The 12,589-nt window shown below is 52.1% G+C and overlaps 1 protein-coding gene across 1 annotated transcript in view; it reads left to right on the forward strand.

The window, feature by feature from the left end:
* Positions 1-12,589, forward strand: part of senp1 (SUMO specific peptidase 1) — a 35,777-nt gene that overhangs the window by 16,402 nt on the left and 6,786 nt on the right. The window contains exons 10-16 of the mRNA XM_063037029.1: positions 1,073-1,111; positions 1,389-1,473; positions 5,913-6,101; positions 8,084-8,215; positions 9,850-10,053; positions 10,507-10,586; positions 12,182-12,266. Of these exons, the coding sequence (XP_062893099.1) occupies positions 1,073-1,111; positions 1,389-1,473; positions 5,913-6,101; positions 8,084-8,215; positions 9,850-10,053; positions 10,507-10,586; positions 12,182-12,266 (814 nt within the window). The remainder of the gene's footprint in view (positions 1-1,072; positions 1,112-1,388; positions 1,474-5,912; positions 6,102-8,083; positions 8,216-9,849; positions 10,054-10,506; positions 10,587-12,181; positions 12,267-12,589) is intronic.

The raw sequence follows: 12,589 nt of genomic DNA on the forward strand, positions 1-12,589 counted from the left end.
TGGGACAGTGTGGAGGGAGATTCACTCTGTGTTTGACCCCGGGAGTGTGTGATGGGAAGGTGTGGAGGGAGATTCACTCTGGGTCTGAATCCGGGAGTGTGTGATGGGACAGTGTGGAGGGAGATTCACTCTGTGTCTGACGCTGGGAGTGTGTGATGGGACAGTGTGGAGGGAGATTCACTCTGTGTCTGACCCTGGGAGTGGGTGATAGGACAGTGTGGAGGGAGATTCACTCTGTGTCTGACCCTGGGAGTGTGTGATGGGACGGTGTGGAGGGAGATTCACTCTGTGTCTGACCCTGGGAGTGTGTGATGGGACGGTGTGGAGGGAGATTCACTCTGTTTCTGACGCTGGGACTGTGTAATGGGACAGTGTGGAGGGAGCTTCACTCTGTGTCTGATGCTGGGATGTGTGATGGGACAGTGTGGAGGGAGATTCACTGTGTGTCTGACCCTAGGAGTGGGTGATAGGACAGTGTGGAGGGAGATTCACTCTGTGTCTGACCCTGGGAGTGTGTGATGGGACGGTGTGGAGGGAGATTCACTCTGTGTCTGACCCCGGGAGTCTGTGATGGGACTGTGTGGAGGGAGATTCACTCTGTGTCTGACCCTGGGTGTGTGTGATGGGACAGTGTGGAGGGAGATTCACTCTGTGTCTGACCCCGGGAGTGTGTGATGGGACAGTGTGGAGGGAGATTCACTCTGTGTCTGACCACGGGAGTGTGTGATGGGATGGTGTGGAGGGAGATTCACTCTGTGTCTGACACTGGGAGTGTGTGATGGGACAGTGTGGAGGGAGATTCACTCTGTGTTTGACCCCGGGAGTGTGTGATGGGACAGTGTGGAGGGAGATTCACTCTGTGTCTGACCCTGGGAGTGTGTGATGGGACGGTGTGGAGGGAGATTCACTCTGTGTCTGACCCTGGGAGTGTGTGATGGGATGGTGTGGAGGGAGATTCACTCTGTGTCTGACCCTGGGAGTGTGTGATGGTGTTTCCGTACCCATCCCTGTTTCTTGTCTGTTTGTCTCTCATTCTGTCATACTCGCACACTGCTTCCCTCTATTTTCACAGGATGCCGAAGTTTGATGCTGTGCTTTGGATTCGGGAACTGTGAGTCTCTTCTTGCACTTCACATGTGGGGAGGTATTGCTGCTGGTCACCCCATTCTCCGTCACCATGATCCCCAACCCCCCCCAGAGTAGTAGTCGTTTGTACTTACTCTGCTTACCCAGGGTGGGGAGGGATGGGAACTTTGGATTTCTGCATGCATTTCAATGTCTTATCTAGTCTCCTTCCTGCTCTTCTCCCTTCCCTCTCCTCCATCTTCCTGCCCCTTACCTCACCTCTCCCCACTCAACCCCTCGCCCCTGAATTATCTCTCCTCCAGTACCAGTATGTACGATTCCCGAGCCAGGGAAAGACGGAGACGCATCGAGGAGCAGGAAGCCCTGGCAGATCGCCTCCGACAGCAGGTATACCCCTCCCATCTCTTCCACACCACACCACACCACCTCCCCTCCCAACACCCCAGGGAAAACGAGGGATAAAAAGCTTGTCTCGTCAAGTGGATTTTGACGGTTTGAATCTGGGTCCCATGGATTTGGGTGAAGGAGGGGTGACCTTATTCAAATATCTCAGCTTCTGCAGGGATTCGCCAAGATAATCCCTAAGAGCATGAGACATAGAAGCAAAATTAGGCCATTCTAAAGGGACATCTTTCTAATTCTGAGGCTGTATCTTCTGGTCCTAGACTCCCCCCTCCTCCAGTACTGGAAATATCCTCTCCACATATACTCTATCTAGGCCTTTCAATATTTGATACATTTCAGTAAGATCCTCCCTCATTCTTCTAAACTCCAGCGAGTATATGCAATTCCTGGGATCAGAGGCTGTCCCACCAGGAGGGGCTGGACAGTTTGTGTTTGTATGCTGTAGAGTTCAGGATAACCCTGAGGGAATATGAGAGGAGAGATGTGGAGATATGGGAGAGTCTCGCATGAGGGGACACAGTTGTAAGGATGGAGAGGGAGGTCAGTTAATAGGTGTGTAAGAACATTTATCTCTCTGAGGGAGGGGTATCTCTGGAATTCTTGTGGGGGTGGAGCCAGAACATTGAATGTGTTGGGGGTGGAGGTGGATGAATATTGGGAAAGTCAAGGGATTGAGGTCTATGTCGAACCGAGGCAGGAGAGGGCGCGAGGTCTCCATTCCCTGCACATCCATGTGTCCATCTAAGAGCCTCTTAAATGCTTCTGTTGTATCTGCCTCTACTACCACCCCTGGAAGCTCATTCCAGGCACCCTCCACCTTCTGTGTTAAAAATAATGCCCCTCACATCTCCTTTAAACTTACCCCCTTCGCACCTTAAATGCATGCCCTCTGGAATTAGACATATCTATCCTGGGGGAGAAAGATACCAACTGTACAATGTAGTATTAGACTTTTTGACCCTTGGAAAAAGATACCTGCTTTTGATGCTATCAATGCCTTATAATCTTATGAAGCTCTATCAGGTGTCCACTCAGCCTCCGCTGCTCCAGAGAAAACAACACAGGTTTGGCCAACCTCTTCTTATAGCCCGTACCTGTAATCCAGGCAGCATCCTGGTAAACGTCTTCTGCACCCTTCCCAAAGCCTCCACATTCTTCCTGTAAGAATTGGTGCAGTAGGCAGGGTTTCAGATTTGTGGATCATTGGGATCTTTTCTGTGGAAGGTATGATCTGCAACATAACTTCTGACTCTTGAACTCAACGCCTCAACTTATAAAAGCAAGGTCACTTTCTTTACTACCCTTTCAACCTTTGTGACCACTTTTAGGGAGCACCAGGATCCTGCTGTATATCAACACTGTTACAATATACAACACAGAACAGTGCTCTTTGGCCTGCCATGTTCATGCTGACCCAGATAAGACGGATAAGATACCGAAGCAGAATTAGGTCACTTTGCCCATTCTGTTTTCTCCCCCCAAAGCTGATATATTCAAAGTTTAAAGTAAATTTATTATCAAAGTACATGTCACCATATACACCCTGAGATTCATTTTCTTGTGGACATACTCAATAAATCCAAAATAGAATAATAACCACTATAGAATCAATGAAAGACCTCACCAACTTGGATATTAAACCAGTATGCAAAATAAACGAACTGCAAATACAAAAATAATAATAAATAAGCAGTAAATGTGGAGAACATGAGATGAAGAGTCCTTGAAAGTGAGTCCATCGTTTGTGGGAACATTTCAATGATGGGCAAGTGAGGTTGTGTGATGTTAGCCCCTTTCGTTCAAGAGCCTGATGGTTGAAGGGTAATAACTGTTCCTGAAACTGGTGCTGTGGAACCTGAGGTGCCTGTACCGCCTTCCTGATGGCAGCAGCAAGAGAGAGCATGACCTGGGTGGTGGGAGACCTTGATAATGGATGCTGCTTTCCTGCAACAAAGCTTAGTGTAGATGTACTCAATGGTGGGGAGGGCATTGGTATTTCCATACCAGGCTGTGATGCAGCCAGTCAATATATTCTCCACTACACATCTATAGAAGTTTGTCAGAGTTTTAGATGTCATGCTGGATCTCCTCAGGAATAGAGGTGCTGCTGCACTTACTTTGTAGTTGCACTTACGTGCTGGGCCCAGGACTGGTCTTCTGATAGGATAACACCGAGGAATTTAAAGTTGCTGACCCTCTCTACTTCTGATTCCCCGATGTGGACTGGCTCATGGACCTCTGGTTTCCTTCTGAAGTCAATGATCAGCTCCTTGGTCTTCCTGACATTGAATAAGAGATTATTGTTATGGCAGCACTCAGCCAGATTTTCAATCTCCTTCCTATATGCTGATTCGTCACCACCTTTGATTCTGGCTGTGACAGTGGTGTTGTCAGCAAACTTAAATATGGCATTGGAGCTGTGTTTGGCCACACAGTCGTAAGTGTAAAGCAAGTAGAACAGGGGGCTAAGCACAGCCTTGTTTGTGGTGCACCTATGGTGATGGAGATGTTGCCAATCCAAACTGACTGGGATATGCAAGTGAGGAAATCGAGGATCCAATTGCACAAGGAGGTATTGAAGCCTGGGTCTTGAAGTCTATTGATTAGTTTTGAGGAGATAATGGTATTGAATGTCAATAGTCAATAGAGAGCATCCTGATGTATGCATCTTTGCTGTCCAGATGTTCCAGGGTTGGGTGAAGAGCCGGTGAGATGCCATCTGCTGTGGACCTGTTGTTCCAGTAGGCAAATTGGAGCAGATCCAAGTCACCTCTCAGGCCAGAGTTGATATGTTTCATTACCAACCTCTCAAAACATTTCATCACTGTGGATGTAGGTGCTACTGGATGAAGTGAGAGGTTAAAGATCTCAGTGAACATTCCAGCCAGTTGATCAGTACAGGTCTTTAGTACTTGGCCTGGTACCCCGTCAGGGCCACATGCTTTTTGTGGGTTCACCCACTTGAAGGCTGCTTGCATGTCGGCCGCAGAGACTGAAATCACAGGATCATCGGGGACTACAGGAGTTCATGATGGTTCCTCCATGTTTTGACTGTCAAAGTGAGCATAAAAGGCATTGGACTCATTTGGATGCGAAGCCCTGCTGTCTCCTCTGTCGCTTGATTTAACTTTATGAGAGGTGAAGGTATTCAAGCCCTGCCACAACTGTCAAGCATCCTTTGTTGATTCAAGTTTAGTCTGGAATTGCCATTTTGCTCATGAAGTGGCTTTCCCAAGATCATACCTACACTTCTTGTAACTTTCCTGGTGAACCCTGATCTGGCTCTTGGCAGATTAAAGATCTCATGGTTCATCCAGGGCTTCTGTAGGGGAAGACTGGATGACTTTGTGGGGACGCACTCATCTACAACTGTTTTTATGAAGGCCCAGTCCACTGACTTGAAGTAATCCCATACTGCTCCTCTGCCTCCTGCGACCATCTCTTTGTTCTTCTACTCTCTGGAGCTTTGCTCTTTAGTCCCTGCTGCATGCTGACCAATGTTCTCACGCGTTAGTGTTATTTGCCCACGTATAACCCATATCCTTCTACATCTTTCCTATCCATGTACCTGTCCAAGTATCCTTTAAGTGTTAACGTTCCTGCCTCAACTACTTCCTCTGGCAGCTCATTCCATACACCCACCACCCTCTGGGTGAAAATGTTGCCCCACGTTTCCTTTAAATCTCTTCCCTCACCTTAAACCTATGCTCTCCAGTATTGGACCCCCCTACCCAGGGCGAAAAAAGGACTTATGACTAGCCTCCTTATCTACACATCTCATGGCTTTATAAACCTTTGTCATTTCACCCCTCAGCCTCACTCTACAGGGAAAATAGTCCCAGCCTGTCGAGTCTCTCCTTATAACTCAAGCCATCCAGTCCCAGCAGCATCCTCCTGAATCTCCAGCTCAATCCCATCGTTCCTATAGTTGGATGACCATTGGGGAGAAAGATACTTGCTGTCTATCTATGCCCTCACAATCATATAAAGCTCTCTCAAGTTTCCACTCAGCCTCTCCCACTTCAGAGCAAACAACCTGAGTTTGTCCAATGTTTCCTCATCGTTCATGCTCTCTAATCTAGGCAGAATCCTGGTGTATCTGTTCTGCACCTTCTCTAAAGCCTCAGCACTCTTCCTGTAATGGGGTGATGAAAAGTGAATGTAGTCCTCCTGGTGTGACCCCCCCCACCTTCCCAACTCTGTCTCCCTGTCTCTCTCTCCTCCCCCCCCCCCCCCATTACAATAGCGGACAGTTCCAGTGTATGACTGATTCACTCCTTTCACACTGAGAGGGAATGGAGAGGTGTGGATAGTTTACAGGCTGAGGGGATTGGTTTAGCTTGGTTCCCTGGGTTGTGTGGGAAGCAGGAAGTGTGGGTGCTCTGCTGCGTGTAACTGACCTGCCTGTGCCTGTCCTGCAGAGGTTGCAGGAGAGTGAGATACTCACAGCCAGGTCTCCTAGTCAGCTCCGACTGACCGTGCCTCTGGTGGAGGAGGTGCCAATTGCCGATATATCTCACCGGGAGCTGGAGGGCGAGGAACGTGTAGTCAGGGCAGAAGAGGAGCAGCAGGAGGAGGAGGAGGAGGAGCAGCTTCCACAGCTCACAGAGGTATGAGGTGGCATCCCATCAGACACGGTGAAGCTCCCCCCACACTATCCCATCAAACACGCCCGGAATGTGATGCAGAGTGAAGCTCCCTCTGCAACATTCCTCCCCCCCCGCCTCTCTCTCTCTCTCTCCCCCTGTCTCTCTCTCTCTCTCTCCCCCCGCCTCTCTCTCTCTCTCTCTCTCCCCCGCCTCTCTCTCTCTCTCCCCCGCCTCTCTCTCTCTCTCTCCCCCCGCCTCTCTCTCTCTCTCTCCCCCCGCCTCTCTCTCTCTCTCTCCCCCCGCCTCTCTCTCTCTCTCTCCCCCCGCCTCTCTCTCTCTCTCCCCCGCCTCTCTCTCTCTCTCCCCCCGCCTCTCTCTCTCTCTCCCCCCGCCTCTCTCTCTCTCTCTCCCCCCGCCTCTCTCTCTCTCTCCCCCCGCCTCTCTCTCTCTCTCTCTCCCCCCACCTCTCTCTCTCCCCCGCCTCTCTCTCTCTCTCCCCCGCCTCTCTCTCTCTCTCCCCCGCCTCTCTCTCTCTCTCCCCCGCCTCTCTCTCTCTCTCCCCCCGCCTCTCTCTCTCTCTCCCCCCCCGCCTCTCTCTCTCTCTCTCCCCCCGCCTCTCTCTCTCTCCCCCCGCCTCTCTCTCTCTCTCCCCCGCCTCTCTCTCTCTCTCCCCCCGCCTCTCTCTCTCTCTCTCCCCCCGCCTCTCTCTCTCTCTCTCTCCCCCCGCCTCTCTCTCTCTCTCTCCCCCCACCTCTCTCTCTCTCCCCCGCCTCTCTCTCTCTCTCCCCCGCCTCTCTCTCTCTCTCCCCCCCCTCTCTCTCTCTCTCCCCCGCCTCTCTCTCTCTCTCCCCCCCCTCTCTCTCTCTCTCCCCCGCCTCTCTCTCTCTCTCCCCCGCCTCTCTCTCTCTCTCTCCGCCTCTCTCTCTCTCTCCCCCGCCTCTCTCTCTCTCCCCCCGCCTCTCTCTCTCTCCCCCCGCCTCTCTCTCTCCCCCCGCCTCTCTCTCTCTCCCCCGCCTCTCTCTCTCTCCCCCGCCTCTCTCTCTCTCCCCCGCCTCTCTCTCTCTCCCCCGCCTCTCTCTCTCTCCCCCGCCTCTCTCTCTCTCCCCCGCCTCTCTCTCTCTCCCCCGCCTCTCTCTCTCTCCCCCGCCTCTCTCTCTCTCCCCCGCCTCTCTCTCTCTCCCCCGCCTCTCTCTCTCTCTCTCCGCCTCTCTCTCTCTCTCCCCCGCCTCTCTCTCTCTCCCCCGCCTCTCTCTCTCTCCCCCGCCTCTCTCTCTCTCCCCCCGCCTCTCTCTCTCTCCCCCCGCCTCTCTCTCTCTCCCCCCGCCTCTCTCTCTCTCCCCCCGCCTCTCTCTCTCTCTCCCCCGCCTCTCTCTCTCCCCCGCCTCTCTCTCTCTCCCCCGCCTCTCTCTCTCTCCCCCCGCCTCTCTCTCTCTCCCCCCGCCTCTCTCTCTCTCCCCCCGCCTCTCTCTCTCTCCCCCGCCTCTCTCTCTCTCCCCCGCCTCTCTCTCTCTCCCCCGCCTCTCTCTCTCTCTCCCCGCCTCTCTCTCTCTCTCCCCGCCTCTCTCTCTCTCTCCCCGCCTCTCTCTCTCTCCCCCCGCCTCTCTCTCTCTCCCCCCGCCTCTCTCTCTCTCCCCCCGCCTCTCTCTCTCTCTCCCCGCCTCTCTCTCTCTCCCCCGCCTCTCTCTCTCTCCCCCGCCTCTCTCTCTCTCCCCCGCCTCTCTCTCTCTCCCCCCGCCTCTCTCTCTCCCTCCCCCCGCCTCTCTCTCTCCCTCCCCCCGCCTCTCTCTCTCCCTCCCCCCGCCTCTCTCTCTCCCTCCCCCCGCCTCTCTCTCTCCCTCCCCCCGCCTCTCCCTCTCCCTCCCCCCGCCTCTCTCTCTCTCCCCCCCTCTCTCTCTCCCCCCCCCGCCTCTCTAGCTCGCTCCGGCCCCTTGCCCCCCTCCGTTCAGTCTCTCCCTCTCTACGGCCCCTTCTCACTCTGCCTCTAACTCTGCACGAGTCGGCAGGAGATGCAGGAGGAGGTTGACCGAGCTTTCCAGCCAGGGAATGCTGATGAGGTACTGAGTGAAGCCTTCCGTCTCACCATCACCCGCAAGGACATACAGACTCTCAACCACCTCAACTGGCTCAACGACGAGGTAACTCTACCCGCTGCGCTGTGGGAGAGGGAGAGGTGGTGAGTGTGGGTGCATTTTTTATGTAATCAGAATCAGGTGTAATATCACTGGTATATGAAATTTGTTTTGCAGCACTAGTACATTGCTCTACATGTTAATACAAACTATAAGTTACAATAAGTGTATTTGAATATTAGTAAAGTAAATTAAATATATAGTGCAAAAAGTGAAGGGAAAAACTGATGGTGACAATGAGAAGACAGCATGTCCTGGGTGATGGGCGTCCTTAATGATGAATGACGCCTTTCTGAGGTATCACCTTTTGAGGGTTTCCTCGATGGTGAGGAGGCTAGTGCCCACGATGGAGCTGGCTGAGCTTACAACTCTGCAGCCTTTTTGAATCCTGTGCAGTGGCCCCTCCATAACAGATAGTGATGTATCTGGTTAGAATGCTCTCCGTTGTACATCTGTAGAAACATGCAAGTGTCTGGTGACATGCCAATTCTCCTCAAACTCCCAGTGAAATATAGCAGCTGTTGTGCCGCCTTTGTAATTGTATCAATATGTTGGATGGAAGTGACCAACAACTCTGATAGAGGCAGATGCCAAGTTTTTAAGCTCACCAGTGGGAGGTGGTGCTTTAGCACTGCTGGCCCACCACCTCGAGGGAGTCTTGATCATGAGCGGGCCGAAACTCCTGAAGACAGGTGGCAGATCAACTGATGATCCCACTGGTGATAGCACAGGACAGTTAACTTCTTAGTCCACGTGTATTTTTAACTCTTAACTGGGCCCAGGATAGGTCCTTGGAGATGTTGACACCCAGGAACGAAACTGCTCACCCTGAGGACTGGTGTGTGTTCCCTCAACTTCACCTTCCTGAAATCCATAATCAATTCCTTGGTGTTACTGATGTTGAGTGCAAGGTTATGGCTGTGACACCACTCAGCCAGTTGACGTATCTCACTCCTGTACGCCTCCTCGTCACCATCTGAAATGCTGTTACAATTGTTGTGCTGTTAGGCAAATTTATAGATGGCATTTGAGCTGTGCTTAGCCACACAGTCAAGGGTGTGGAGAGAATAGAGCACAGGGCTAAGCGTACATCCTTGAGGTGCGCCAGTATTGATTGTCAGCGAGGAGGAGATGTTATTTCTAATCCACATAGTCTGTGGTCTCCCAGTGAGGAAGTCAAGGATCCAGTTGCACTTGCCCAGGTTTTGGAGCTTGTTGTGTTGTGTTGAACACTGAACTGCTGTCAATAAACAACAGCCTGACATAGGTATTACTATTGTCCAGGTGATCCAAGACAGAGTGGCGAGCCAGTGAGATTGCATCCGCTGTAGACCTATTATAGAGATAGGCAAATTGCAGCGGGTTCAGGTCCTTGCTGGGCAGCAGTTGATTCACCCTCTTGAAAGATACTCTGTTGTTGCCTTCTGAGACAGAGATCACAGGGTCACCAGATGCTACAAAGATTCACACAGATGTAGTTTTATTCTCCCTTTCAAAGCGTGCATAATAGACATTGAGCTCATCTGGGAGTGACCATCACAACCACTCATGATGTTAGGTTTCACCTTGTAGGAAATAATTGCCTGCAAGCTGTGCTAGAGCTGATGTGCATCTGATTCTGTCTCTAACTTCCCGGGTAGGTGATTAACTTCTACATGAACCTGTTGGTGGAACGCAGCCTCTCACCCTCACTGCCCTCGCTCCACGCCTTCAACACCTTCTTCTTCCCCAAGCTGAAGAGTGATGGTTACACCGCTGTGAAGCGCTGGACCAAGAGGGTCAACATCTTCGCCATGGATGTGCTGCTGATCCCAGTTCACCTAGGCGTGCACTGGTGCCTGGCTGTGAGTGTCTGCCTCATGTACAATTCTCCCCCTGTAAGACTTCCATCCCTCCCTGCTCCCTCCATTAGATTCTCCTGGCCCTGCACTGGTGCCTGATGTCTATCCCTCACCACCTCACAAGCCTACCCCCCCCGCCCCCAGTCCCAGTCTAACCCATGCTCTCCAGCACCTGCTCTCCTCCCCTCTTACACCCCCCTCCACTCAAATGCTTCTCCCTTCCCCATCCTCAGTATGACAGGATGTTAAGGACTTGCCCTCCTCCTCCTCCAGCCCCAATCCTGCCCCCCTTCTGCAGTACAACACCCAAACATCCCCTTTGACCCCCAATCCTACCCCTCCCTCTCCCAGTACCCCCACCCCAGTGTAACAGGATGTGGATGGCCTTCCACCCTTCCCCTACCATCCCTAGAGTATATAAGCATGCACACTGACCTGCTGCTGCCTGTTGACCAGGTGGTGGACTTCAGGAAGAAGAACATTTTCTACTACGATTCCATGGGAGGGAGCAACGATGAGGCCTGCAGACTATTGCTGTAAGTCTTGGGACAGGAGGGGGCAGGACCAGGACTGGGGCGTGGGGCCAGGTTATGGGGAGGGGATAGAGAGGGTGTGTTTAGGGGAGGAAAAGATTAGAGTCAGGGTTGGGACCAGATGGGGCGGGGTGAAAGGTTGGGCAACGGATAGTGAGGTATATGGTCAGGGATGTGGGAGGAGCTAAGTTAAGGTGAGGGTTTGAAAATGGCTTATGGATAGGGCTAGGGTGGGGAATGGAGAGGAGTATATTCAGGGAAGTGAGCTGGGCAATGGGTGAAATTCGCTAGAAATGGGCAGTGCCTGCGTAGGTTTCCACAAATAAAACAAAGTGAGGCGTTTTATGTTTAATGAAAGCTGTAACATATGTTAATAAACTCCAAAACAAAAGCACGCTGAAAGCATCATCACGTCAGACCAGCTTCTTAATGTCGGTGGTTGTGATATATGTACATTTCTCCCAATTATGTTACCCTACACAGGGCCCCCCCCCCCCCCGGCCAAAATTCACTAACTGGCATTGTGAGTCTGTCTGGAGCTCAAATGAGCCACCCGGCTCTGTTCCTGTTGTCCATGGGTGGAGGAACCGCAGGGTTGACACGCTCGTGGTCCTGTTGTGACATTAGCAGCATGGAAGCAGAGTACTCCAAATCTTGGTGGGCTGGTTTAAGGTGATCTACCAAAATAGGTTCAGATTTATCCCTCTTATCTATGATGAGGCTTTTCTCCCCGTTCCAAAATGGGGAACGGACCATTGTAAGGGGGATGTTGGTGTGCATCATGGCGGACAAAAACAAATGAGGCAGAATGTAGGTCAAGAGGGACCATGATGGGAGGTAGGAATGAGTGAAAAGGAGTTGAATTTGAGGGGTGGAGCTGTGGGGTGTAATTCGCAGCCGTGGAATTACTGAGCGACACTACTACATAGAAATGTTTGGCACTGTCGGCAGAGATTTCTCGTAGTGAGGCGTTTTATGTAATAACGTCATCACATCAGACCAGCCTCTTAAAGTGAAATCCCAACTCATTGTCAGTGGTGTAAATTATGTACATTTCTCCCAATTACGTTATCCTGCACCTGTATCTTCCAGTAATGGTGGGGCGGTGTCAAGGTAGGAGTGGTTGGAGCTCGGCTCACGCAGGGGAGTGATTAGAGATGGGGTGCAGTCAGGGAAGTGGGTAGAGTCAAAGATGCAGGGGCAGGGGGATGGGTTAGGGAAGGGGGCAAGGCTAATGATAGGTGTGCAACTACTGAAGAGGCGTGGGTGTACTGCGAGCGGGGTCTTGGAAAGATGCATTGCTTCGGGGCAAGGGAAGTTTTAGAGAATGGATCAGATCAGGTAACGGGCCATGGGCTGAACTTGGTGGGTCTGGAGAAAGCATGGGCCACAGTAGGTCCACTGATTTTCCTGGGCAGGGCTAGCAAGGTGGTGTCTCTGAGGGTTAGAGATGGAGGTCATTGCAGATGGTCTGTTCTTTCTGGGAATTGTGAGGGGTGGGTGTTCATGGTGGGCAGAGTCTTGGTGCGGCGGGGTTAGAGTGCTATGGGTGGGGTTTTAACCTGCACATGACACCCCTTCCTCTCATCTCCCCACAGTCGTTACCTGAAGGAGGAGAGTCTGGATAAGAGGAAGGTGGAGTTCGACGTCAGTGGTTGGGTCCTGGGCAGTAAACGCAGCCAGGTGGGTAGGCAGGAAGGGAGGAGTAAAGCACAGTGTGTGGGGGGGAGATGGTCATGGGGAGGGTTGGGGAGTCGGTCAAGAGGTGTAGGAGGGGAGTGAGAGAGAAGGTAGGAGAGGGTGAGGGTGGTCTGGGAGAGGGGAGGGAGAGTGGTCCTGAGAGGGACCTGTGGAGGGTGTTCTGGGGTGGTGGTGGTAGTTAGGGGCACATAAATGATAGAAAAATAGAGGGCTATGTAAGAGGGAAGGGTTGGATTGATCTTGGAGTAGATTAAAAGGTTGGCACAGCACTGTGGGCTGCGGGGCCTGTACTGTGCTATAATGTT

This window comes from Mobula hypostoma, chromosome X1 (assembly GCF_963921235.1).
Source record: "Mobula hypostoma chromosome X1, sMobHyp1.1, whole genome shotgun sequence".
Lineage (NCBI taxonomy): Eukaryota > Metazoa > Chordata > Chondrichthyes > Myliobatiformes > Myliobatidae > Mobula > Mobula hypostoma.